General features: G+C 52.7%; 1 protein-coding gene across 1 annotated transcript; it reads left to right on the top strand.

Annotated features, from left to right (window-relative positions):
* The first annotated feature begins 309 nt into the window (after positions 1-309).
* On the top strand, positions 310-23,342 carry LOC139833990 (uncharacterized). Its single transcript, XM_071824372.1, has 4 exons — positions 310-357; positions 11,645-12,173; positions 12,384-12,853; positions 23,322-23,342. The coding sequence occupies exons 1-4, from the start codon at positions 310-312 to the stop codon at positions 23,340-23,342; spliced, it is 1,068 nt and encodes a 355-aa protein (XP_071680473.1).
* The last annotated feature ends 4,470 nt before the right edge of the window (positions 23,343-27,812 follow it).

The following is a 27,812-nucleotide window of genomic DNA, read 5'->3' as shown; positions in this document are numbered from 1 at the left end:
ATGTTGAAATGGTAGTACTTGAATATGGAATGGAGTTCGAATATTTGTTCGGAGTCCCGGATGAGATCCCGGACATCACGAGGAGTTCCGGAATGGTCCGGAGAATAAGATTCATTTATAGGATGTCATTTTATGTGAAATAAAATGTCGCGGAAGGTTCTATGGAAGGTTCTAGAAGGTTCTAGAAAAGTCCGGAAGAAACCACCAAGGAAGGTGGAGTCCACATGGGACTCCACCTCCATGGCCGGCCAGCCCTAGATGGGGAGGAGTCCCAAGTGGACTCCTCCATAGGGGGCCGGCCACCCCCACATGGGAGGTGGAAATCCCACCTTGTGGTGGGAGTCCGAGTTGGGCGAGGTTTCCCCTCTTATGGAAGGTGTTTGGTTCGGGTCTTATTCGAAGACTTGGACACCAACACTTGGGGATCCACCTATATAATGAGGGGCCAAGGGAGGGGGCCGGCCACCCCAAGACCACAAGCTGGCCGCCCCCTTGAGTGGCCGGCCACCCCCACCCAAACCCTAGCCGCCCCCTTCTCCTCCAAATATCCCCCGTAGCTTAGCGAAGCTCCGCCGGACATCTTCACCGCCACCGAGCACCACGCCGTCGTGCTGTCGGATTCAAGAGGAGCTACTACTTCCGCTGCCCGGCTGGAACAGGGGAGGTGCACGTCGTCTTCATCAACAACCGAACGTGTGACCGAGTACGGAGGTGCTGCCCGTTCGTGGCGCCGGAACCGATCGTGATCAAGATCTTCTACGCGCTTTTGCAAGCGGCAAGTGATCGTCTACCGCAGCAACAAGAGCCTCATCATGTAGGCTTTGGAATCTCTTCAAGGGTGAGACTCGATACCCCCTCGTTGCTACCGTCTTCTAGATTGCATCTTGGCTTGGATTGCGTGTTCGCCGTAGGAAAATTTTTGTTTTCTATGCAGCGTTATCCTACAAAGGGTATCGAGCCGTGTCTATGCATAGATGGTTGCACGAGTAGAACACAATGGTTTGTGGGCGTTGATGCTCTTGGTATCTTTAGTTTGAGTACTTTGCATCTTTGTGGCATAGTGGGATGAAGCGGCTCGGACTAACTTTACATGACCGCGTTCATGAGACTTGTTCCTCGTTCGACATGCAACTTGTATTGCATAAGAGGCTTTGCGGGTGTCTGTCTCTCCTACTATAGTGAAGATTCAATTTACTCTTCTATTGAAAACATTAGTATCAACGTTGTGGTTCATGTTCGTAGGTAGATTAGATCTCTCTCGAAAACCCTAAACCACGTAAAATATGCAAACCAAATTAGAGACGTCTAACTTGTTTTTGCAGGGTTTGGTGATGTGATATGGCCATAATATGATGATGAATATGTATGAGATGATCATTATTGTATTGTAGCAACCGGCAGGAGCCTTATGGTTGTCTTTAAATTTCATGTTGAGTAGTATTTCAAAGTAGTTGTAATAGTTGCTACATGGAGAACAATCATGAAGACGGCGCCATTGACCTTGACGCTACGCCGATGATGATGGAGATCATGCCCGAAGATGATGGAGATCATGTCCGTGCTTTGGAGATGAAGATCAAAGGCGCAAAGACAAAAGGGCCATATCATATCACATATGAACTGCATGTGATGTTAATCCTTTTATGCATCTTATTTTGCTTAGATCGCGACGGTAGCATTATAAGATGATCCCTCACTAAAATCTCAAGATAATAAAGTGTTCATCCTTAGTAGCACCGTTACCAAGTCTTGTCGTTTCGAAGCATCTCGTGATGATCGGGTGTGATAGATTCAATAAGTACATACAACGGGTGCAAGACAGTTTTGCACATGCGGATACTAAGGTGGCCTTGATGAGCCTAGCATGTACAGACATGGTCTCGGAACACGTGATACCGAAAGGTAGAGCATGAATCATATGGTTGATATGATGAACACTTTGAGTGTTCGCCATTGAAATCACACCTTTTCTCGTGATGATCGGGTTTAGGTGCGGTGGATTTGGTTCGTGTGATCACTAAGACAATGCGAGGGATATTGTTTTTGAGTGGGAGTTCACTTAGGTTTTTAATTATGTTGAATTAAAATTTGAACTCAATTTGTCATAAACTTAGTCTAAACTATTGCAAATATATGTTGTAGAGATGGCGTCCCCAATCAATTTTAATCAGTTCCTAGAGAAAGAGAAACTTAAGAGCAACGGTAGCAACTTCACCGATTTGGTTCCGTCATGTGAGGATCTTCCTCTCTGGCGGAAATCTGCAATTTGTGCTTGATGCACCGCTAGGTGACCCTCCTGCAGAAGATGAAACCGATGAAGTAAAAGCTGTTTACGCAACTCGGAAAACTCGGTACTCTCAAGTTCAGTGTGCCATCTGTGCGATCTGGAATCCGATCTTCAAAAACGTTTTGAGCACCATGATCCTCATGAGTTGATGAATGAGCTGAAAGCTATATTCGAGACTCATGCGGCCCTGGAATGCTATGAAGCATCGAAACATTTCTTCAGCTGTATGATGGAAGAAGGCAGCTCCGTTAGTGAGCACATGCTCGCCATGACCGGGCATGCGAAGAAACTCAGTGACTTGGGAATAGTGATTCCTAACGGTAGGGATTAATCGTGTCCTTCAATCAACGCCACCAAGTTACAAGAACTTTGTGATGAACTACAATATGCGAGAACATGAACAAGGAGTTACCTGAACTCTTTGGCATGCTAAAAGCTCTTGAGATTGAGATCAAGAAAGAGCACCAAGTGTTGATGGTCAACAAGACCACCGGTTTCAAGAAACAGGGGCAAGTCTAAGGGAAAATTCAAGAAGGGTGGCAAGAAAGCTGCCACGCCTCCTATGAAACCTAAGAACGGCCCTAAGCACGATCTTGAGTGCTATTCTTTGCAAGGAGAAGGGACAACTGGAAGCGTAATTGCTCCAAGTATCGGCTGATACGAAGAGCGGCCTTGTCAAGAAGAAGAAAGAAGGTATATCTGATATACATGTTATAGATGTTCATTTCTTGGTTCTCGTTCTAGTACTGGGTATTTGATACTGGTTCGGTTGCTCATATTTGTAACTCGAAACAGGGAACTAAAGAATAAATGACAAGCTGCTGAAAGATGAAGTGACGATGCGCGTTGGAAACGGATCCAAGGTCAATGTGATCGCTTGATCAGCACACTTCATCTACATCTACCTTCGGGATTAGTTTTAAGCCTAAATAATTGCTATTATGTACCTGCGTTGAGCATGAACATTATATCTGGATCTTGTTTAATGCAAGACGGTTATTCATTCAAGTCTGAGAATAATGGTTGTTCTATTTTTATGAATAATATCTTTTATGGTCGAGCACCACAAAAGAATGGCTTATTTCTGTTAGATCTCGATAGTAGTGATACGCATATACATAACATTGATGCTAAACGAATTAAACTTAATGATAATTCTACTTATATGTGTACTTGTCGTCTTGGTCATATTGGAGTGAAACGCATGAAGAAACTCCATCTTGATGGATTACTTTAATCACTTGACTTTGAGTCACTTGATAGATGCGAAGCATGTCTAATGGGAAAAATGACAAAGACTCCATTTTCTGGTATGATGGAGCGAGCTACTGACTTATTGGAAATCATACATACCGATGTGTGTGGACCAATGAGCGTAGCATCGCGCGGTGGTTATCGTTATGTTCTAACCTTCACAGATGATCTGAGTAGATATGGGTATATCTATTTCATGAAACATAAATCCGAAACTTTCGAGAAGTTTAAGGAATTTCAAAGTGAAGTAGAAAATCAACGTAACAAGAAGATTAAATTTCTACGATCTGATCGTGGAGGTGAATATCTGAGTTATGAGTTTGGCATGCATTTAAAGAAATGCGGAATACTTTCACAATTGACACCGCCGGGAACACCTCAACGAAACGGTGTGTCCGAGGCATTAAATAATCGAACTCTCTTAGATATGGTTCGTAGTATGATGTCTCTTACTGATTTGCCGTTATCATTTTGGAGTTATGCATTAGAGACAGCCGCATTCACTTTAAATAGAGCACCATCAAAATCTGTAGAAACGACACCGTATGAATTATGGTTTAACAAGAAACCTAAGCTGTCGTTCACGAAAGTTTGGGGTTGCGAAGCCTATGTAAAGAAGTTACAACCGGACAAGCTAGAACCCAAAGCGGAGAAGTGCGTCTTCATAGGATACCCTAAGGAAACTATAGGGTACACTTTCTATCACAGATCCGAAGGCAAAATCTTTGTTGCTAAGAACGGAACCTTTCTTGAGAAAGAATTTCTCACTAAAGAAGTATTGGAAGAAAAGTAGAACTTCGATGAGATTAATGAATCTATACTCGTTGATCGAGTAGCGCGATGCGGAAGTTATACCTGTACCGCCTACACCGGCAACGAGAGGAAGCTAATGATAATGATCATGAAACTTGAACGAGGAAACTACTGAACCTCGCAGATCGACAAGGGAACGTACCACTCCTGATTGGTATGATCCTTGTCTAAATGTCATGATTGTGGATAACAATGATGAGGACCCTGCGACGTATGAAGAAGCGATGATGAGCCCAGATTCCAACAAATGGCAAGAAGCCATGAAATCCGAAATGGGATCCATGTATGATAACAAAGTATGGACTTTGGTAGACTTACCTGATAGCCGAAAGGCTGTCGAGAATAAATGGATCTTCAAGAGAAAAACAGATGCTGATGGTAATATTACTGTCTATAAAGCTCGACTTGTCGCAAAGGGTTTCCGACAAATTCAAGGAGTTGACTACGAGGAGACTTTCTCACCGGTCGCGACGCTCTAATCTGTGAGGAGTTTGTTAGCAATAGCTGCAGTTTTCGATTTTGAGACGTGGCGGATGGATGTCAAAACGGCGTTCCTTAATGGAGACATTGAGGAAGAGTTGTATATGGTACAACCCAAAGGTTTTGTCGATCCTAAAAATGCTGACAAAGTATGCAAACTTCAGCGTTCAATCTATGGACTGAAGCAAGCATCAAGAAGTTGGAACCGACGTTTTGATAAGGTGATCAAAGACTTCGGGTTTATACAGTGTCATGGAGAGGCCTGTATTTACAAGAAAGTGAGTGGGAGCTCTGTAGCATTCCTGATATTATATGTAGATGACATATTATTGATCGGGAATGATATAGAACTATTAAGAAGTGTTAAAGGTTATTTGAATAATAGTTTTTTAAATGAAAGACCTTGGTGAAGCATCATATATATTAGGCATCAAGATTTATAGAGATAGATCAAGACGCCTAATAGGGCTATCACAGAGTACATATCTGGACAAGATTCTAAAGAAGTTTAGAATGGACGAAAGTAAGAAAGGGTTCTTACCTATGTTACCAGGCAAGGTATTGAGTAAGACTCAAGGACCGGCTACGACAGAAGAAAGAGAAAGGATGAGTAATATCCCCTATGCCTCGGCAGTAGGATCTATCATGTATGCCATGCTATGTACTAGACCGGATATAGCACATGCTGTTAGTTTGACTAGCAGATATCAAAGTGATCCAGGAATGGAACACTGGACAGCGGTCAAGAATATCCTGAAGTACTTGAAAAGAACTAAGGATATGTTTCTTTGTTATGGAGGTGACCAAGAGCTCGTTGTAAACGGTTACACCGATGCAAGTTGGAACACTGATCCTGATGACTCTAAGTCACAATCTGGGTACGTGTTTATATTGAATGGTGCTGCAGTAAGCTGGGCAAGCTCGAAGCAGTGCACGGTGGCGAAGTCTTCAACAGAATCAGAGTACATAGCGGCTTCAGAGGCTTCATCAGAAGCGGTATGGATGAAGAGGTTCATTGTAGAGCTCGGTGTGGTTCCTAGTGCATTGGACCCATTAATCATTTACTGTGATAACATGGGTGCCATCGCCAATGCACAAGAGCCAAGGTCACACAAGAGGCTGAAGCATATCATGCTGCGTTACCACTCGATTCGCGAGTACATCGAAGATGGAGAAGTAAAGATTTGCAAAGTACACACTGATATGAATGTAGCAGATCCGTTGACTAAAGCTCTCCCTAGGGCAAAGCATGACCAACACCAGAATGCCATGGGTGTTAGGTATATTACAATGTAATCTAGATTATTGACTCTAGTGCAAGTGGGAGACTGAAGGAGATATGCCCTAGAGGCAATAATAAAGTGGTTATTATTTATATCTTTATGTTTATGATAAATGTTTATATATCATGCTAGAATTGTATTAACCGAAACATTAGTACATGTGTGATATGTAGACAAACAAGAAGTCCCTAGTATGCCTCTTAAACTAGCTTGTTGATTAATGGATGATTAGTTTCATAATCATGAACATTGGATGTTATTAATAACAAGGTTATGTCATTGTGTGAATGATGTAATGGACACACCCAATTAAGCGTAGCATAAGATCTCGTCATTAAGTTATTTGCTATAAGCTTTCGATACATAGTTACCTAGTCCTTATGACCATGAGATCATGTAAATCACTTATACCGGAAAGGTACTTTGATTACACCAAACACCACTGCGTAAATGGGTGGCTATAAAGGTGGGATTAAGTATCCGGAAAGTATGAGTTGAGGCATATGGATCAACAGTGGGATTTGTCCATCCCGATGACGGATAGATATACTCGGGCCCTCTCGGTGGAATGTCGTCTAATGTCTTGCAAGCATATGAATGAGTTCATAAGAGACCACATACCACGGTACAAGTAAAGAGTACTTGTCAGGAGACGAGGTTGAACAAGGTATAGAGTGATACCGAAGATCAAACCTCGGACAAGTAAAATATCGCGAGACAAAGGGAATTGGTAATATATGTGAATGGTTCATTCGATCACTAAAGTCATCGTTGAATATGTGGGAGCCATTATGGATCTCCAGATCCCGCTATTGGTTATTGGTCGGAGTGAGTACTCAACCATGTCCGCATAGTTCTCGAACCGTAGGGTGACACACTTAAAGTTGGATGTTGAAATGGTAGTACTTGAATATGGAATGGAGTTCGAATATTTGTTCGGAGTCCCGGATGAGATCCCGGACATCACGAGGAGTTCCGGAATGGTCCGGAGAATAAGATTCATATATAGGATGTCATTTTATGTGAAATAAAATGTCGCGGAAGGTTCTATGGAAGGTTCTAGAAGGTTCTAGAAAAGTCCGGAAGAAACCACCAAGGAAGGTGGAGTCCACATGGGACTCCACCTCCATGGCCGGCCAGCCCTAGATGGGGAGGAGTCCCAAGTGGACTCCTCCATAGGGGGCCGGCCACCCCCCACATGGGAGGTGGAAATCCCACCTTTTGGTGGGAGTCCTAGTTGGGCTAGGTTTCCCCTCTTATGGAAGGTTTTTGGTTCGGGTCTTATTCGAAGACTTGGACACCAACACTTGGGGATCCACCTATATAATGAGGGGCCAAGGGAGGGGGCCGGCCACCCCAAGACCACAAGCTGGCCGCCCCCTTGAGTGGCCGGCCACCCCCTCCCAAACCCTAGCCGCCCCCTTCTCCTCCATATCTCCCGCGTAGCTTAGCGAAGCTCCGCCTGTCGTGGTATCGTCACGGCATATGCCATAGGGTGGCTAATCGAAGTGGTTCCTGAGGGATCTCACGGCGGTATCCGGAAGCGGGTATGGGCACGAGCGACACGGCGACGTACCCAGGTTCGAGGCCCCCCGGTGGAGGTAAAACCTCTACTCCTGCTATGAGTGTATATGATGATCACACAGTACAGTGGTGCTCCTAGAGCTGTGTCCGGCTGGCCCTGAGAGGCTAAGGGAGATGATGGTCTCTCTCACAGGGCAGCTCTGCAGGTAGGTGAAAGCAATAAAATGATCGATCCTCCCTGCACTAGAGGGGTAGTGCGGCTTATATAGGCACCGGCACTTTTACACATAAGACCCTATAGTCTACTGGCCGGCTTGGCCGGCTTCGGCTTCCGCTCCTTCCCGAGGCGGTGACGTCAGGAGTGGTTGAGCATCGTGGCCTGTCCCATCCGGCTGCCACGGTCAGCGGTATGGAGGAGGTGTCCCTGTCGCCGTCAGCCACTGTAGCCAGTACGGATCGTCGTAAGCTCTGACGGCCTGTCCGGCGCGTGGCACTATTGCTCCACAGTGCCCCGCGCTTTACGGAAGATGGAGTCAGCGTGGACTTTGGGAACCCGGATCACCAACCCGGTTCCTTCCAGTGCAAGACTCGCCAGCCTCGAGTCGGTCTGAGGTACAAACCCCAGTCGGATATGGCTTGTAGAAGCCGGCCCAGCTACAGCATTGGTGGCCGCAGCCAGGCCGACTAGGACCTAGAGCCAACCGGCTTCCGGACCAGCCGGCCACGGCGCCAGCCGGCTGCTCCTCAGCCGGCCTTTGCCGCGAGCCGGCCAGTGGCCAGCCGGCTGCTCCGCGTCCATTGCCCTATCCGGGGTCTTCCCCCCGACATTAGCCCCCGAAGCTGGCAAGGTCCTGCGTTTAGAAGGACCTAGGCAGGTTTTCCTGGCTTCTCGAGTATATTAGACGGCACTTGGAGGGGCCGACTGAGAATTTCCATTCAGCCGGCTGCGCCCTCATCCGGCTCGTTCCTGCCGGCTGCTTCCCAGCCGGCCGCTTTTTACACTTGTACAGTTTTTGCTTTCTTGCAAGATCTGACGGCGCCTCCGCCTTGCTGATGAATTTTGGTTCGAGTGGAACTTTTGGTCCGGCTCCGGCTTGCGGCGCGCCGGAGCCTCCGCCGCCTCGGGTCCTGCGCCCGACTTGACGGGTCTGACGCCTGGCCCGTCGGTCGGTTCGTCTGGTCACATCAATGTTCCCCCGGATCCGGTGCGGTAGTGGGCGACGTGGTGTGGCCGTTTCCGATAACCGTCGTGGACGTGGGAGGAGTTACGTGCAGTTACGGCGCAGTAAATCCGGGGAGTTACGGCCCACGACCGCCACTTGGAGGCCAACCGCCCGCGTCGGGTGGCTATAAATGCCGCGGGGGAGCGCCTCGAGGCGGCCACTTGCCATTCTCTTCTTCCTCGCACTCTTGCTCCCATCGCTATCCTCTGCGCGCTCGAGCTCGCTGCTGCTCCGGCGAACATCTTCCGCTGGCGAACTCCGGCGGGCGAATCTCCACCGATCCGCCGCCGCCACTCCGCCAATCCGGCGCCACGGGGCCGCGCGTCTCGACGGAGCGTCCTCAGCCGCCGCTGTCGCCGCCGCGATCGCAAGGTTCTTCCTCGCCGTTCAGCCTCTCCTGGTCATCTTCTTCCTCGACCTCGTCAATGGCGTCCCCCAGCGGATCGTGGAGGGGCTCCTACATGCGGGAGGACGACATCGAGCGCCTGGTACGCCTCCGGCGGATCCCGCAGTCGGTCATCACGCGGGTGCCCGGCGAGGAGACGGAGCCCGAGCCGAGGAACGGCGAGCGCATCGTCTTCGGCGCGCACCTCGACCGCGGGCTGGGTCTGCCGGCTTCGCCGTTCTTCCGGCAATTCCTCGACCACTTCGGCCTTCAGCCGCACCACCTGCCGGCCAACGCGTGCGTCCTCCTGAGCTGCTTCGTAGCGTTCATGGAGGCTTACGCCGGCTTGTGGCCCGACATCGACTTCGAGCCGGCTCTTCTTCTTGAAGGCGCAGACCAACGACGGCCGCCTGCGAGCCAGCGCCTCCGCCGCGATCTACACCCGGCCTGGTACGCCTTTCCCCAAGATCCCCACCGTCGACTCGGTGAAGAAGCGGCAAATGTCATTCTTCTACGTGCGCAACGAGGGGGAGCTCGTCGACCGGATCAACCAGCCGGAGTTCATTCCGGCTCCTCCAGTCGGCCGGATCAACTGGAGCCACAACGCCCGCTCGACGGACCAGAACGCCGAGGTGAACCTGCTCTGGGATCTCCTGGCGACAGCCACCGCTGGCGGGCTGACTGCCGAAGATCTTCTCTGCACCATCGCCGAGCGCCGGGTGCTGCCGCTCCAGATGCGCACCCACAAGATCGGGCACATGTCCGGCCGGTTCGATCCGAACCGGACGTCCAAGGTGCCGCTCACCAAGGCCCAGGTGGCCAGCCGGGTGAACCACATCACCAAGGCGAACCTGGCGGAGGACTGGAGCTACGGGCTGGTGCCCTGCGACAGGAACCATCCACCGGCGCGGGTAAGCTTCGTGTCTTTGCCATTTTCCGGCTTGCGGCTGCGAGGCCGACTTCCCTTTTCTTCTGCCGACTTCCGGCTTGTCATATGCTCATGTTTTTCTTTCTAGGTTTTGAGCGCCGAACGCCGAGGACGGCGACACGGCGACAAAGAGGTGGACGCCGGATCTCGTCGATCCGGCTGACCAAGCCGGCGACCATGCCGGCGACGACGACCTGCCGCAGGCGCTGATCTAGGCGGCCAGGGGAGCACAATCCGCCCCCTTCACCGAGCACCAGGAGGAGGAGGAGCCGGCGACGTCCGGCACGGGGCCAATCCCGCCGTGCCTCTGCGCACGAGGCCGCCAAGCACCACGGCGACTTCGGCGCCCAAGGGCACGAAGAGAGCCGGCTCCACCGCCGCCGCGGAGTCGAGGGCGAAGAAACAGCGCCGGCATCAGCCGAAGAAGGTCCCGGAGCAAGCCGGGTGAGTTCTCTCTCTCTTTTTCTTGTTTGATTCCTTTTCTTTCCTTACTTTTGTGCTTATTATCTTTCTGTTTATCCGGCTAGGGCCCCTATCAAGTTTGCCCAGGGCGGCGGCTCCCGGCAAGCTCCGCGCGTTGTGTCGCCGCTTCCGCGCCAGAGGAGGGAGCAGACGCCGCAGCCTTCCTCGCGCGCACCCACGCCGCCGCCGCCTGCGGCAGGGGCTTCTTCCTTTGCCGTGCCGGCGGCCTCCGCGCCCCGATCGCGGCACGCGGGTCGAGCCAACGCGGCAGCCGACGCTGGACGACATGTTCCCGCGCCGGACACCTCTTCTGGACCCAGCCGCTGGGGCCGGGCGGGGCATGCCGCCTTCAGCCGGGGCCGGAGCCGGCGGGGCTGCTCCTAGGACTGGCGCTGGCAGGGCCGCGCCGCCTGCGGCCGGAGCCGGCAGCAGGCCCACCGTGGTGGAGTTGGACGAGAGTCCGGAGGGGGCGCCCCAGGCGCCGGAGACAACTGGGCCGGCTGGGCCATCCGCTGCGCCTGGAACGACGCCGCCGCCGCAGCCGACACCAGAGGAGCCGGCCAGGCAGGAGCCGGCAAGGGACGAGCCGGCGCGCACTGGGGGCGCTGACTCGCGCGCGCTGGTGAGGACGGAGGGCCCAGCGGGCCCGTCTGAGGGCCTTCATGTGGCCAAGGGTGCCCGGCTGGTGGCTGTGCCGTCCGCCTCCGACTCCAGCTTCGGCTCGGCAGGAACCATGGAGAAGGCGTGGCATCAGGCGAACTCCTGCGAGGTACTCAGCCGGGAGGGGCAGCCTGGCACGGCGCCCATGAAGATGCTTTTCTCCGGCTATCGCGCCAGCCTCAAGACCAAGGCCGCCGAGACCCTTGCCCAGCTGGCGACGCTGGAGGATGCTGAGAAGGTGTGTTTTCTTTTCTTCTGCGATTTTCTTGTCCTGGTAGCCCTCCGAGACGTGGGCCGGCTGCCTGAAGCCGGTCCAGGTTTCGTCTAAACAACTGATTCTTTCAGACGGTTGAGGAGCGGCGCACCTTCTTGTACAACCAGGTGGTGACCAGCTACCACCGGGCCAAGATCGAGCGGGCCGCCTTGGCTCGTGAGCTGGAGGTCGTCAAGGGTGAGCTCTACGCTTCTTCCGACTTGATGTCTTATTTTCTTTTTAATCTTGGTTGGCTGATATTTCTTTCCGGCCGCCCCGCAGCTGAAGCCGCCAAAGTCCCGCAGCTGGAGTCGGATCTCCGAGCCGCTCGCGCGCAGTGCGCCGAGAGCGAGGAGGCGGGCCGATCCGCCGCCGGCAAGCTCAAGCTGGCTGAGCAGGAGCTGACACGGCTGCGCCTGCTGGAGAAGAACCACATCACCGAGCTCAACTCCCTCAGGTCGGCGGAGAAGGAGAAGGTGGATGATCTGAGCCGGCGGCTGTCGGAGGTGGAGAAGCAGCGACTTGCGCTGCAGGAGGAGGTCACTGCCAAGTCCACAGAGCTGACGGCTACCGCCAAGCGTTGGACCGACGATTTTAGCGCGCTTGATCGCGGCTTGGCGGGTGAGTGCATCTTTATGTTCCTTCCCTTTGCCGGCTTTCGGCTGTCGACTGCCGCCAGGCTTTTCCTCGTTATCCTCATCTTTGGGCTGGTGGCAGTCGGTTCTTGCCGGCTGCCGCCAGGCTTTTCCTTTTGGTTTAGGACTTCGAAAATTTGCATTTTTCAGCTTATTTCGGCTTTGATGGTTTCTGACTTGCTTCTTCTTCTTGCAGCGGCCTTCCCGGAGACGCAGGAGGCGGCTTTGGCAGCCGTTGGCGTCGCGCGCGATTCCAGGAGGCGGGAAACCGGCGAGGGCAGCTCGGAGTACTTCTCCATGGAGGACCATCTGGCGTCCATGGCTGCCCGCATCGAGCCCGTCACCAAGCTCGGCTGGGAGCTGCGGAAGGCGGCCGAAGAGCTGGTGCCCATGCTGTGGCCTGGGGAGGCGGCGCCGCAAGACATCTCCGGCCTCATCTCCTCGATGGAGCAGGCGCCGGACCGCTTCCTCGACTGGAAGGAGTCGGCCACGCGCGCCGGTGCCGATATGGCGCTGTCCTTCGTCCTCTCCTGGTACAACGAGGTGGACCTGGGGCAGCTTGAGTTCCGGCGAGCCGGCGTGGAGGACAAGCTCCCAGCCGACGTCAAGGCCGCCCGCCTTGCTCGAGCCAGCACCATCGCCGACTTCGTCGACAAGACGCTCTTCGTCGCGGACCCGAACCCTCCTCCATCCGATGGAGAATACATGGATGATGAGGAGGCGGAAGGTGTGCCTGAGGACGACCCGGCCGCCGGCTCCACTGATGCCCCTCCGGCTTAGATTTCCTGCTTTTCAGTTGTTCCTTTGCAAGACAATTTTATTAAATCCCCGGGATGCCGGGTGCAGATGTAAGACAATATTATCGCCTTTTAATTATGCCACACTTTAATGTGTTTGTTAACCAATTATGTGCCGAGTTGCTTTCTTTCGACTCGTTCGCTTTTTTCCATCCGCCCCACTCTTTGGCTGTGCCCTTGCCGGTCGTACGTCCGACTTGCGGTCCGTCGCCGGATCAAGAGCGGGCCGCTGGGTGAGGCCGACAGTATTTCAGTCGAACGAGCTGAATTCGGCAATTCGGCACTTATATGAAAAGTTGCAAGTCAACTCGCTTTTACTCTTTCCCTTAGTCGTTTTTCGCGTGCCGGCTTCCTAGGCCTTACTCCCGCCAGCCGGACAGCCGGGTTGCGGTCTGTAGCTGGATCGGAAGCCGGCTGTCGGAAATCGGATCACGTTACTGAGCCGACCGCGTGAGAGGGTTCAAGCCAATTGGCGAAACAAGGTAAAGTACGCGAAAAACTTGTCGGAAACGGCGCTCTTGGCGCAAGCTTTTTCATAACTCACAAAGGGGATACAAGGGATACGTACATTCCTGCTCTCATGCGTAAAATGGGTGGAGTAACCTGACATTCCAGGGACGTTTAGTCTCCTCGTCAGCCTTGTCCGGCTTGTTTTTCTTAGCCTCTTGGGCGTCTATGAGATAGTAGGAATCATTGCCTACCGCCTTGCTCACGATGAAGGGACCCTCCCATGGGGATGACAGTTTATGCTGTCCGGCTGTCCTCTGGATCAGCCGGAGCACTAGGTCTCCTTCTCGGAATGCTAAGGGCTGGACCTTCCGGCTGTGATAGCGTCGGAGGCTTTGCTGGTAGATAGTAGATCTAGACTCAGCCAGCAGCCGGGCCTCTTCGACCAGGTCAACTCCATCTTCGCGAGCTTCTTTGGCTTCGGCTTCTGTGTAGAGCTTGATCCTTGGCGCGTCGTGCTCGATATCAGTTGGCAGGACGGCTTCGGCCCCGTATACGAGGAAAAATGGTGTGAAGCCGACTGAGCGATTTGTCGTTGTGCGCAGGCTCCACAGCACATTGGGCAATTCTTCAATCCAGCAGCCGGCTGCTCGCTCGAGCGGCTCCACCAGCCGGGGCCGGATGCCGGCTAGGACTAAGCCGTTAGCCTTTTCCACTTGTCCGTTGGACTCTGGGTGTGCCACAGAAGATAGGGCCATCCGGATCCCCATTTCCCCGCAATAGCGAGAGAAGATGCCTTGGGAGAAGTTGGTGCCGTTGTCGGTGATGATGGTGTGGGGGTAGCCGAATCTCACAATGATTTCTTTGAGGAATTTGATGGCTGTGGACCCGTCCAGTTTCTTGATTGGCTTGGCTTCGATCCACTTGGTGAATTTGTCAATCATCACCAAGAGATGTGTCATGCCGCCTCGCGCTGTTCTGAATGGGCCCACCATATCCAAGCCCCATACGGCAAATGGCCATGTGATGCGGATGGTTTTCAAGGCGGAAGCCGGCTGGTGTCTTTGCTTTGCGAAGCGCTGACAGCCGTTGCACTTCTTCACCAGATCTTCTGCGTCTCTGAGCGCAGTCGGCCAGTAAAAGCCGTGTCGGAAGGCTTTGGCCACTATGGCTCTGGATGAGGCGTGATGTCCGCACTCTCCTTGATGGATTTCCCGTAGGAGTTCAATCCCTTCAGCCGGCTCGACGCACCGCTGGAACACCCCACTTACGCTGCGTTTGTACAGCTGGTGGTTGATGATGGTATAGGCCTTGGCCCTTCTCTCAATCTGCCTGGCCTGGACTCTATCATCAGGCAGCACACCGTCGGTGAGGTAGGAGAGGAATTCTTGTGCCCATGAAGGTACGCATCTTATTTCGAATACGCTGACCAACAGGGCCTCCTGCGTGGGAGCTTCCGGATTCGACTGCATGGTCGCCGGGTCCGGCTTGCTAGCCGGCGGGTTCGGCTTGCTAGCCCCCGAGTTTGGCGATGAAGCCCCCGGGTTCGACTGAGAAGTCGCCGGGTTCGCCATCCAAGCCGGCGGGATCGCCTTGTTAGCCCCGACTTGGGCGATGAAGCCCCCGGGTCAGCCGGCACGAATATTGAATCCGAGTCCGGTGACGGTATGATGGACGGCTTCTTGAGGACCGCCAAGGCGACACCCGGCGGAATGGCTTGCCGGGTTGAGCCAATCTTGGACAAGGTATCAGCCGCCTCGTTGTTTGCTCGTGGCACATGGTGGAATTCGCAGCCGTCGAAGAAGCCGGATAGCTGCTGGACGTGGAAGCGGTATGAGGCCATGTTGGCGTCCTTCGCGTCCCAGTCGCCAGATGCTTGCTGTATGACCAAGTCGGAGTCGCCGAAGCAGAGTATGCGACGCACGCCAATCTCCTTGGCCAGCTTCAGCCCATGAATGAGCGCTTCATACTCCGCCACATTGTTGGATGCGGCGAAGTGGATCTGCAGGACGTAGTCCAGCCGGTCTCCCTTGGGAGAGGTGATGACGATGCCGGCTCCTAAGCCGTTGCGCATCTTCGAGCCGTCGAAGTGCATCTTCCAATGTGTGGAATCCGGCACAGGCGGCAGGTACTGCATCTCAGCCCAGTCGACGAAGAAGTCCGCGAGGATCTGCGACTTGATGGCTGTGCGTGGCTCGTAGAGGATAGTGTGGGCGGCTAGCTCCAGGGCCCACTTGGCAACCCGGCCGTTGGCATCCTTGCTGCCGATGATTTCCGCCAAAGGCGCTGTGGCAACCACCCTGATGGGATGTTCTTGAAAGTAATGCTTGAGCTTCTTGGCCGCCATGTAGACGCCGTAGGTGACCTTCTGGTAGTGGGGGTAGTTTTGCTTCGACTGGGAGAGCACTTCGCTGAGGTAATAGACTGGGCGCTGGACCAGCTTCTCTCTGTTTTCGGCTTCTTTGCGCTCCACCACCAGGACAACGCTAACCACTCGGTTGGTGGCTGCGATGTACAACAGCATCGGCTCCATTGAAGCCGGCGTTGCAAGGATTGGCGCGGTTGAGAGCACGCGCTTCAAGTCACGGAAGGCTTCATCCGCCTGCGGTGACCAGACGAATTTGTCCGCCTTCTTCATTAGTTGATACAGGGGCAGTGCCTTCTCCCCCAGCCGGCTGACGAAGCGACTCAAGGAGGCCAGGCAGCCAGCAAACTTCTGGACGTCCTTGAGGCACTGCGGCAGTTCCATCTTCTCCAGGGCACTGATCTTGTCCGGGTTGGCTTCAATCCCTCTGAGAGACGAGGTAGCCGAGGAGCTGGCCAGACGGCACGCCGAATGTGCACTTGGCCGGGTTGAGCTTCATCCGGAATCTTCTCAGATTGGTGAAGGTTTCTCTCAGGTCGTCAAGGAGGGTAGGCATCTCCTTGGTTTTTACAACGACATCATCCACATATGCGTGAACATTTCTGCCGATTTGATCCTGCAAACACTTTTGCATGCACCTTTGGTAGGTGGCGCTGCATTTTCAAGCCGAATGTCATAGTGGTGTAGCCGTAAGCCGCTTAGGGTGTATTGTACGAAGTCTTTATTTGATCAGCCGGATTCAAAGGAATCTGGTGGTAGCCTGAATAGGCATCTAGGAAAGACAACAGTTCACAGCCGGCAGTCGAGTCTATGACTTGATCTATGCGCGGCAGGGGAAAGGGATCCTTTGGGCACGCCTTGTTCAGGCTGGTGTAGTCGATACACATGCGCCAGGAGCCGTTCTTCTTCAACACCAGGACCGGGTTCGCCAACCAGTCCGGGTGCAGCACTTCCATGATGAAGCCGGCAGCTAGGAGCCGGGCGATTTCTTCACCGATGGCCTTCCTTCGTTCTTCGGCGAAGCGCCTGAGTGGCTGCTTCACCGGCTTGGCTTCAGGCCGGACGTGGAGGTGGTGCTCAGCCAACTCCCTCGGCACACCCGGCATGTCTCTTGGAGTCCATGCGAAGATGTCCCGATTCTCACGGAGGAAGCTGGTGAGCTCGCTTTCCTATTTCTTGTTCAAGCCGGCACCGATGGTGACGAACTTGTCCGGCTGCGCCGGGTCCAGCAGGATCTTCTTGGTGTGGTCGGCCGGCTGGAAGTGAGTCATCCCAGCCGGGTTGCCTGCAGCCGGCATGTCTGTCTGCGCGGCTTTGGCGAGGGCAACGGCGTCGTGGATGAGCTGCTTCTCGGTAGCGATGACCAGCGTCTGGGCCATCTTGGAGCTCTGCGTGGCGCAGTCCATGGAGCGGCGATAGTCGCCGGCTACGGTGATGACCCCCTTGGGGCCAGGCAGCTTCATCTTCAGGTACCCATAGTGGGGCACCGCCATGAACTTGGTCAGGGCCGGCCGGCCCAGGAGCGCGTGGTAGGGACTCACGAGGTCCACCACCTCGAACTCGATTCTCTCTGTGCGGAAGTGGTCCGGCTGCCCGAACATCACTTCCAGCGTGATCCGGCCGATCGGCTGGCAGCAATGGCCTGGCACGATGCCATGGAAGACGGTGGGGGTGGGGCGCAACTCGGCCTCCTGGATGCCCAGCTTGCGGGCGGTGTCGCGGTAGAGGATGTTGATGCTGCTGCCGCCGTCGATGAGGACGCGCGAAAAACGCACGCTGCGCCGGGTTGTGCCGATGGTGGGGTCGAGGACCATGGCGTAGCTGCCCGGCTTTGGCAGGACAGCCGGCGTGTCGCGGCGATCAAAAGTGATGGCCTGCTCTGACCAGTTTAGGTACTGGGGGACCGGCGGTATGACCGCGTTGACCTCGAGGGAACGGCGCTCTTGGCTCGTCCTGTCCTCGGGCTCGGAGGTGAAGATGATGTAGGTGGCGTCTTCGGCCAGATATCGGCCGCCATGGTGCACTTGGTTAGCCTCGTGGTGCTCGAGGTTGGCGTTCTCTGCGCCGGCTTGGCCACCGGCCCGCCGGCTGGTGGAGGCGGGGTGGAGGCGGTAGAGGTTCACCGCTTGTCGGCCGCTTCATGAAGTGGCGATCGCGGGTGGTGTGGTTGGAGGGGTTCTTGCCGCTGTGGTACTTGCACGGCGAGTCGAGCATTTGCTCAAAGGTGTACTTCGGCTTCCACTGCCGGTCTTGCTTCTGGCGGCGGCTGCCGCCTGCCGCGTTGTCTGCCACGGCGGCTACGTGGGCGGAGCCGTGCGGCGGTCCGGCTGGTCGCTGTGACGCTTGCCGCGGTAGTTGTCCCGCCGGCTGCCATGCGAGCCGCCCTCGGCCGGCTTGTGCTCAGCCGGCCTGTTGTTGTCCCGCCTTGCTGGAGCCGGTGAAATATCAGCCGGCGCCTTGCCGGCTTCCTCTGCCCGGCGCGTACTTGTCGGCGATGGCCATCAAGGCGGCCATCGACTTGGGGTCACTGCGGCGCAACTTGTGCCACAGCATGGTGTTGGGCCGACAGCCTCCCATGAAGAAGCTGATGGCCTGGATCTCGTGCACGCCCTCGCAGGAGTTGCGCATCTCGCACCAACGCGTCAGGTACGCGCGATCCGTCTCGTCGGGGCCCTGCTTGCACATCTCGAGCTGCTGGGGGCGACCCGGCCGGCGATAGGTGCCGGTGAAGTTGCTGATGAAGGCCGCTTCGAAGTCGAGCCAGCCGTTTATGCTGCCGGCTGGCAGGTTGTTGAGCCATGTGCGGGCGGAGCCGACCAGCATCAGGGGGGAGTAGCGCACGGCCCAGCGCTTGTTGCCTTTGGCGATGCCGACTGCGGTGGAGTAGTCCTGCAGCCAGTCCTCCGGCTTAGCGGTGCCGTCGTACTTGGGGGTGTCGCGGGGGAGCGTGAAGCCTTCGAGTGTGGGCTCGTTGGCGATGCGGGGCCCGAAGCACTTTGGGCCGGCTGGAGCTTCTTCTTCCGCAATGCGGGATTCGACCAGCCGGTCGAGGCGATCTCGGGCGTCGGCGGGCTCGATGCGCGGGCCCAGCCGGGAGTGTGCCGGCTGGCGCGCGCCGCTTGTTTCTGGAGCCGGCCGGTGATGACGGCGGGGCCCGGAGTCTTGCTCCTGGTTCCGGCTTGGAGGGGGCCGGCTGCGGCCGCTGCCGCTCGGCTGGTGGCTTGGCTGGCCCGAGCTGTGCGTGGCCCGGGAGTCATGGCGTCGGCTTGGTCCTGGGGAGGCGGACTCGGCCGTGTCCCTGGCGCCTTCCCTGTCGTTGCCTGCAGCTCCACGAGCGTGAGAAGCTCTGGGGGCGTTGACATACCTGGGGTCGGCGATCTGCCTGTTGGCTGCGTTAAGCAGCTCAGTCACCCGCCTGGTCTGGCGGCGTAACTCTTCGCCTTCGAGGCGGTTCAGCTCTTCCGCGGCGGCTTCTGCCGCACGTACGTTCTTGTCGGGCGTGTTGTAGACGGGGAGCTCCATGGACGGAGCCGGCGAAGGAGCGCCGTCGCGGGCGATCTCAGCGCCAAGGTCGCGGCCCCTGCGGCGGATATGGCCGGCTCGGCTTGGCTCGTCGCCGCCTGGAGTGAGGCCGTGGGCGCGGTTGTACTCGCGCTGGGTGATCTCCATCTGGCGCTTAGCAGCAGCCAGTTCTTCGGTTTGCTTGAGGAGGAGCTGGCGGTGCGCCTCCAGGTCCGCCTCGACGGCGGTGGGATCTCCGCCAGGCGTGAGCGGGGTGCTCAGCTTTGCCCGGACTGCATCCAGCCGGGACGGTGGCGGTGGCGCCTTCGGGCCCGAGCCGGAGGCGTTGGGGTCGATGTTGCGCTCCAAGCCGGGGCCGCGGGTGCGCGGGTTCTTCTCGGGGAGCTCGTCGCCAGCCATCATGACTTGCACGACGGCGGGGCTGGCGGGAGCGCTGCTGCCGGCTCGCGGAGGAGGGCTAGCGCAGCGCAGCACCTGCCGCGGGTAGCGCGGCGGTGCGACGGTGGCGACGTAAACGTCGAAGCCGCCGAAGGAGATGACGCTGCCGCCGGCTGGGAAGGGCCGGTCAGCGAAGCAGCCAGCGTTGTCGGCCAGCGCGATTGAGGGAGCCGAATCTCCGCATCAAGCACTGGCGACTCGCTCGCCGGTGGTGATGGTGAGGCCCGTCCGGATGAAGACACCGGCCGAGGATGCTGAAGGCCCCACGGTGGGCGCCAAATGTCGTGGTATCGTCACGGCATATGCCATAGGGTGGCTAATCGAAGTGGTTCCTGAGGGATCTCACGGCGGTATCCGGAAGCGGGTATGGGCACGAGCGACACGGCGACGTACCCAGGTTCGAGGCCCCCCGGTGGAGGTAAAACCTCTACTCCTGCTATGAGTGTATATGATGATCACACAGTACAGTGGTGCTCCTAGAGCTGTGTCCGGCTGGCCCTGAGAGGCTAAGGGAGACGATGGTCTCTCTCACAGGGCAGCTCTGCAGGTAGGTGAAAGCAATAGAATGATCGATCCTCCCTGCACTAGAGGGGTAGTGCGGCTTATATAGGCACCAGCACTTTTACACATAAGACCCTATAGTCTACTGGCCGGCTTGGCCGGCTTCGGCTTCCGCTCCTTCCCGAGGCGGTGACGTCAGGAGTGGTTGAGCATCGTGGCCTGTCCCATCCGGCTGCCACGGTCAGCGGTATGGAGGAGGTGTCCCTGTCGCCGTCGCCCATGTAGCGATACGGATCGTCGTAAGCCCCGACGGCCTGTCCGGCGCGTGGCACTATTGCTCCACGGTGCCCGCGCTTTACGGAAGATGGAGTCAGCGTGGACTTTGGGAACCCGGATCACCAACCCGGTTCCTTCCAGTGCAAGACTCGCCAGCCTCGAGTCGGTCTGAGGTACAAACCCCAGTCGGATATGGCTTGTAGAAGCCGGCCCAGCTACAGCATTGGTGGCCGCAGCCAGGCCGACTAGGACCTAGAGCCAACCGGCTTCCGGACCAGCCGGCCACGGCGCCAGCCGGCTGCTCCTCAGCCGGCCTTTGCCGCGAGCCGGCCAGTGGCCAGCCGGCTGCTCCGCGTCCATTGCCCTATCCGGGGTCTTCCCCCCGACACCGCCGGACTTCTTCACCGCCACCGACACCACGCCGTCGTGCTGTCGGATTCAAGAGGAGCTACTACTTCCGCTGCCCGCTGGAACGGGGAGGTGGACGTCGTCTTCATCAACAACCGAACGTGTGACCGAGTACGGAGGTGCTGCCCGTTCGTGGCGCCGGAACCGATCGTGATCAAGATCTTCTACGCGCTTTTGCAAGCGGCAAGTGATCGTCTACCGCAGCAACAAGAGCCTCATCTTGTAGGCTTTGGAATCTCTTCAAGGGTGAGACTCGATACCCCCTCGTTGCTACCGTCTTCTAGATTGCATCTTGGCTTGGATTGCGTGTTCGCCGTAGGAAATTTTTTGTTTTCTATGCAACGTTATCCTACACGTTCGTGCTGGATTCACCAATGCCACCAAGCCCAAGAAACTCAGTTCGTTGTGGATCCTTCGAGTTCACACCACATACTGAGGCCTCACGTCCAATCTCTTCGGAGTCACGCAGCAACATGGATACGACCTTCGGTGGTGTCCACTTCATCATCGACTCCAGAGGATTTCTTCGACTTCCCAGTTGAAACACGCCAAGCCTAAGGACTTCGGTTCCAGATAATATTGTTTCACCAGTAGCTTTGGCAGCCTTGCCTGGGAATAATGGCGAGAGCAGTCGAAGCAGCTTTGGTAGCAGAGAGGAGCAACGGAAGAGACGAAGGGATCTACGCCGTGAAGAAGAGAAGCGAGCTGCGAGCCGCCTTCGACAGTGCGAACGAGGATGCTACAATGTGCAATCAAGCAAGAACCGCCTTCGTATGCCTTACTTATCGGCTACGGAGCAGCTTGAAGCACCGTGTTACTTGCACTCTTACATCGACCCAAAGGATAACCTCGAAAAGGCTACTCATTTGCTCAAAAATTGTCGGCAGTTCCTTGAAGTCCAGAAGTTTTGCGGTGACCTAAGGACTGAGACAGAAGCAAAAGCTCGTTCGGCGGAAAAAAGGCGGCAGCTTATAGTCACCCACAGCAGCAGCAGCAATACCTGCCGGAAGAAGAAGATGTGTACATACCAACCGAAGTATATCCCGCGTCCCGAGGACAGGTCAACATGATCCATAAAACTAGCTTTTCGAAGAGAGAAGCCAAAAAGTTCTCACGGGAAGTAAAATACGCAGAGGTTGCTATGGCCGAGGTACCTAATTATATCGAATGGTCAGATCAAAGCATACTGTTTAGCAAAGCAGATCACCCGACAGCTGTTCCAAGGCCCGGTCACGATGCTTTAGTTCTTGAGGCGCAGATTGGAGGATACAACATGAGCAAGGTGTTCATGGATGGAGGAAGCGGTTTGAATCTACTATTCGCAAGCACAATGAAGGCAATGGGTTTAACGGTTGATATGCTAAAAGAATCTGATACAGGCTTCCATGGCATCATCCCGACCCGACCCGCTTACCCCCTTGGCAAAATATCGCTGGATGTAGTCTTCGGCACACCTAGCAATTTCAGGAAGGAGAAACTCGAATTCGAAGTAGTCGATTGGGAGTCACAGTATCATGCCATCCTTGGCAGGCCAGCGTTTGCCAAATTCGTGGCGGTACCTCACTATGCATACTTAAAGTTGAAGATGCCAGGCAATAACGGGACAGCAATAACCGTTCACGGAAGTTTTTCTCGTTTTGATAACTGCGACAGGGATTTCCAGAAGATTGCTTCAAAGTTTGGAGTTAAGGAAGAGCTCAATGCACTCGACGTTGTTACAGATCACACACAGCCTCCTGCCGATAATCGGAACGTAAAATCCGACGAATTTGACGTTGCAAAGAAGCAAAGAAACAACAAGTGCATCCTTCTGACCCGAAGAAAACGGTCAACACGTCGGCAAATCTTGCTGATGCATAGGAAGGCGCGCTCATCGAGTTCCTTCGTGAGCGTTGGGAAATATTTGCATGGGAACCATCCGACATGCCAGGTATTCCCAGGGAACTCGCTGAGCACGCCCTCAATGTTGACCCTAAAGCTAAACCCGTACAGCAGACGTTACGTCGATTCTCAGAACCAAAAAGAAAAGCTTTTGGCGAAGAAGTTAATCGACTCCGCAAGGCTTGTTTTATTCGAGAGCTCAAAGAAGTTGAATGGGTAGCTAACCCAGTCATGGTGCCAAAGAAAGATACGGCAGCTCTTCGTATGTGTATCGATTACACAAGCCTCAACAAGCATTGCCCAAAGGATCATTTTCCGCTGCCTCGCATCGATCAAATAGTCGACTTCACAGCAGGCTGCGATCGTCTCTCCTTCCTCGACGCTTACTCAGGGTATAATCAGATCAAGCTCAAGAAAGAAGACCAAGAGTTAACCGCATTCATAACTCCGCATGGCGTTTACTGTTACAATGTCATGACTTTTGGACTGAAAAATGCAGGTGCAACTTATCAGCGGTTGATACGTCTCAAACGTATCTATAATTTCTTATGTTCCATGCTAGTTTTATGACAATACTCACATGTTTTATATACACTTTATATCATTTTGATGCATTTTCCGGCACTAACCTATTAACAAGATGCCGAAGTGCCAGTTCCTGTTTTCTGCTGTTTTTGGTTTCAGAAATCCTACACAGGAAATATTCTCGGAATTGGACGAAACAAAAGCCCACGGTCTTATTTTCCACGGAGCCTTCCAGAAGACCGAAGAGGAGACGAAGAGGGGCCACGAGGCGGCCACCCCACATGGCGGCGCGGTGGGGCCCCTGGGCGCGCCGCCCTATGGGGTGGGCCCCTCGGGCGCCTCCCGACTCTGCCCCTTCGCCTACTTAAACTCTCCGTCGTGAAAACCCTAGTACCGAGAGCCACGATACGAGAAAACTTACTGTGACGCCGTCGCCGCCAATCCCATCTCGGGGGATTCAGGAGATCGCCTCCGGCACCCTGCCGGAGAGGGGGATCATCACCGGAGGACTCTACATCACCATGCCCGCCTCCGGACTGATGCGTGAGTAGTTCATCCTTGGACTATGGGTCCATAGCAGTAGCTAGATGGTTGTCTTCTCCTCTTGTGCTATCATGTTTAGATCTTGTGAGCTGCCTATCATGATCAAGATCATCTTATTGTAATGCTACATGTTGTGTTTGTTGGGATCCGATGAATATGGAATACTATGTCAAGTTGATTATTGATCTATCATATATGTGTTGTTTATGATCTTGCATGCTCTCCGTTGCTAGTAGAGGCTCTGGCAAAGTTGATACTTGTAACTCCAAGAGGGAGTATTTATGCTCGATAGTGGGTTCATGCCTCCATTGAATCTGGGACAGTGACAGAAAGTTCTAAGGTTATGGATGTGCTGTTGCCACTAGGGATAAAACATCAATGCTTTGTCTAAGGATATTTGTATTGTTTACATTACGCACAGTACTTAATGCAATTGTCTGTTGTTTGCAACTTAATACTGGAAGGGGTGCGGATGCTAACCCGAAGGTGGACTTTTTAGGCATAGATGCATGCTGGATAGCGGTCTATGTTCTTTGTCGTAATGCCCTAAGTAAATCTCATATTAGTCATCATGATATGTATGTGCATTGTTATGCCCTCTCTATTTGTCAATTGCCCAACTGTAATTTGTTCACCCAACATGCTATTTATCTTATTGGAGAGACACCACTAGTGAACTGTGGACCCCAGTCCATTCTTTTACATCTGAAATACAACCTACTGCAATCATTGTTCTCTGTTGTTCTTTGCAAGCAAACATCATTCTCCACACCATACGATTAATCATTTGTTTACAGCAAGCCGGTGAGATTGACAACCTCACTGTTAAGTTGGGGCAAAGTATCTTGATTGTGTTGTGCAGGTTCCACGTTGGCGCCGGAATCCCTGGTGTTGCGCCGCACTACACTCCTCCACCGACAACCTTCACGTGGCCTTCATCTCCTACTGGTTCGATAAACCTTGGTTTCTTACTGAGGGAAAACTTGCTGCTGTACGCATCACACCTTCCTCTTGGGGTTCCCAACGGACGAGTGCTTTACCGTCACAAGGAAGCTACTTTCTGGCGCCGTTGCAATCCCCGTCGCACGTCAGCAGCTATATTTTCTGGCGCCGTTGCCGGGGAATCTGAAGAAAAGTTACACCACAGAGATTGCCAACTCCCGCGGCAACTGCCAGTATATTTTCTGGCGCCGTTGCCGGGGAGATCAAGACACGCTGCAAGGGGAGTCTCTCACATCCAATCTCTTTACTTTGTTTATTGTCTTGCTTTATTTTATTTTTTGTCTTGTTTGCTTTCTTTATATCAAAAACACAAAAAAATTAGTACTTGTTTTACTTTACTTAATTCGGTTTTGCTTAGTTTATTTTTTATTGCTAAAATGAGTAATCCTGAAGTTGAAGTTCGTTCATTTAAGCAACAAGGGGGAGAAAGTTTTAAAGATGCTTGGTATAGAATTAGTGATGCTCATCATAGGTGCACTAAGAAACACTCCACTATTATCCTCCTTAGGAACTTTTATGTTGGTATCTCTAGCTGGAATAGGTATGTTCTTGATACTCTCGCGGGAGGTAATTTCCTAGGCACTCCTGCTTTAGAAGCTAGTTGCATTATTGAGAGTCTAGTTGGAATACCACCTGTTAATGAAGCTAAAATTGAAATCTCTCTTGAAGATGTCATGAAAAAGTTGGAGGCCATAGAGAGAAATCTTCCAAGTATTGAGACTAAATTGGGAATATTACTTGATAACACTGATAAACTTGATAAATCTCTAGGAGGAATTAATGAAAGAATTGCTGTCTTAGAAACTTGTGCTATCCATGATAATCAAACCCATAGGATTGGTGAACTTGAAGAAGCTATGGGAACCTTGGGTTCAACTTTTTCTTCTTTTAAGTTTAAGGAGAAAGCTTATGTGGGTAAGGAGCAAAAGTTCATGTATGTCTCTAAGGTGCCTAAGCCAAAGAACTATTATAAGCCTAAAATTGATAAAGCCCTTAGTACCACTATGGGAAATTTAGATAATGGAGCATCTAAGATACCTATTGTGACAAGTTGTGTTTTTAAGGAAAATCATGATGTTGATGCTTCTTCTCTTGATGTTACTTGATTTACACTTTCTGCGCCTAGCTGAAAGGCGTTAAAGAAAAGCGCTTATGAGAGACAACCCATTATTTTATTTCTGCAATTTTTGTTTTATATTTGTGTCTTGGAAGTTGTTACTACTGTAGCAACCTCTCCTTATCTTTACTTTATTGCATTGTTGTGCCAAGTAAAGTCTTTGATAGTAAGGTTGATACTAGATTTGGATTTCTGCGCAGAAACAGATTTTTAGCTGTCACGAATTTGAGCTGTTCTCTCTGTAAGAGAATCTAAAAATTCTGAAAAACTTCGTGAGTAATCCTCAGATATGTACGCAACTTTCATTCAATTTGAGCTTCTTCATCTGAGCATGTTAAGTGCCTCGAAAAAATTCGTCTTTACGGACTGTTCTGTTTTGACAGATTCTGCCTTTTATTTCACATTGCCTCTTTTACTATGTTGAATGGATTTCTTTGCTCCATTAACTTTCAGTAGCTTTGAGTAATGTCCAGAAGTGTTAGGAATGATTGTGTCCTCTCTGAACATGTGAATTTTTGATTATGCACTAACCCTCTAATGAGATTGTTTTGAGTTTGGTGTGGAGGAAGTTTTCAAGGGTCAAGAGAGGAGGATGATATAATATGATCAAGAAGAGTAAAAAGTCTAAGCTTGGGGATGCCCCCGTGGTTCATCCCTGCATATCTGAAGAAGACTCAAGCATCTAAGCTTGGGGATGCCCAAGGCATCCCCTTCTTCATCAACAACTTATCAGGTCACCTCTAGTGAAACTATATTTTTATTCCGTCACATCTTATGTGCTTTACTTGGAGCGTCTGTATGCTTTTATTTTTGTTTTTGTTTGAATAAATTCGGATCCTAGCATTCATTGTGTGGGAGAAAGACACGCTCCGCTGTTTCATATGAACACTGGTGTTCTTAGCTTTACTCTTAATGTTCATGGCGAAGGTTGAAAACCGCTTCGTTTATTGCTATTTGGTTGGAAACAGAAAATGCTTCATGTGGTAATTGGTATATGGTCTTGAATAATTTGATACTTGGCAATTGTTTTGAGCTCTCAAATAGATCATGTTTAAGCTCTTGCATCATGTAGTTTGAACCTATTAGTGGAGAATTACTGTAGAGCTTGTTGAAATTCGGTTTGCATGATTGGTCTCTCTAAAGTCTAGATATTTTCTGGTAAAGGTGTTTGAACAACAAGGAAGACAGTGTAGAGTCTTATAATGCTTGCAATATGTTCTTATGTAAGTTTTGCTGTACCGGTTCATACTTGTGTTTGCTTCAAACAACCTTGCTAGCCAAAGTCTTGTACTGAGAGGGAATGCTTCTCGTGCATCCAAAACCTTGAGCCAAAACTTATGCCATTTGTGTCTACCATAACTACCTACTATGTGGTATTTCTCTGCCATTCCAAAGTAAATTGCTTGTGTGCTACCTTTAAAATTTCATTCCTTGTCTTTGCAATATATAGCTCATGGGAAAGTAGCTTAAAAACTATTGTGGTAAAGAATATGTCGCTTATGTATCTTATTTCTTAATAAGTTGCTTGTTGAGCGGTAACCATGTTTCTAGGGACGCCATCAACTTTTGTTGAATATCATGTGAGTTGCTATGCATGTTCGTCTTGTCTGAAGTAAGGGTGATTTGCCATGAGTTGTATGGTTTGAGTATGCATATTGTTAGAGAAGAACATTGGGCCGCTAACCAAAGCCATGTATCATGGTGGAAGTTTCAGTTTGGACATTAATCCTCAATCTCTTATGAGAATATTATCTGTTGTTGAATGCTTATGCATTAAAGAGGAGTCCATTATCTGTTTTCTAT

The sequence above is a fragment of the Lolium perenne genome, chromosome 7 (genome assembly GCF_019359855.2).
Source record: "Lolium perenne isolate Kyuss_39 chromosome 7, Kyuss_2.0, whole genome shotgun sequence".
Classification (NCBI taxonomy): domain Eukaryota; kingdom Viridiplantae; phylum Streptophyta; class Magnoliopsida; order Poales; family Poaceae; genus Lolium; species Lolium perenne.
Note: the sequence above shows the minus strand (reverse complement) of the source record. Positions and strands in the feature narration are given on the sequence as shown.

What these genes read in the sequence shown, in the direction of transcription:
- LOC139833990 (XM_071824372.1), top strand. Translation starts at nt 310, where the DNA reads ATGGGAGGTGGAAATCCCACCTTGTGGTGGGAGTCCGAGTTGGGCGAG. An exon ending in GGGAGTCCGAGTTGGGCGAG is followed by an intron (nt 358 to 11,644) that starts GTTTCCCCTCTT and finishes TGATTCTTTCAG; the next exon opens with ACGGTTGAGGAGCGGCGCAC. An exon ending in GCTTGATCGCGGCTTGGCGG is followed by an intron (nt 12,174 to 12,383) that starts GTGAGTGCATCT and finishes TTCTTCTTGCAG; the next exon opens with CGGCCTTCCCGGAGACGCAG.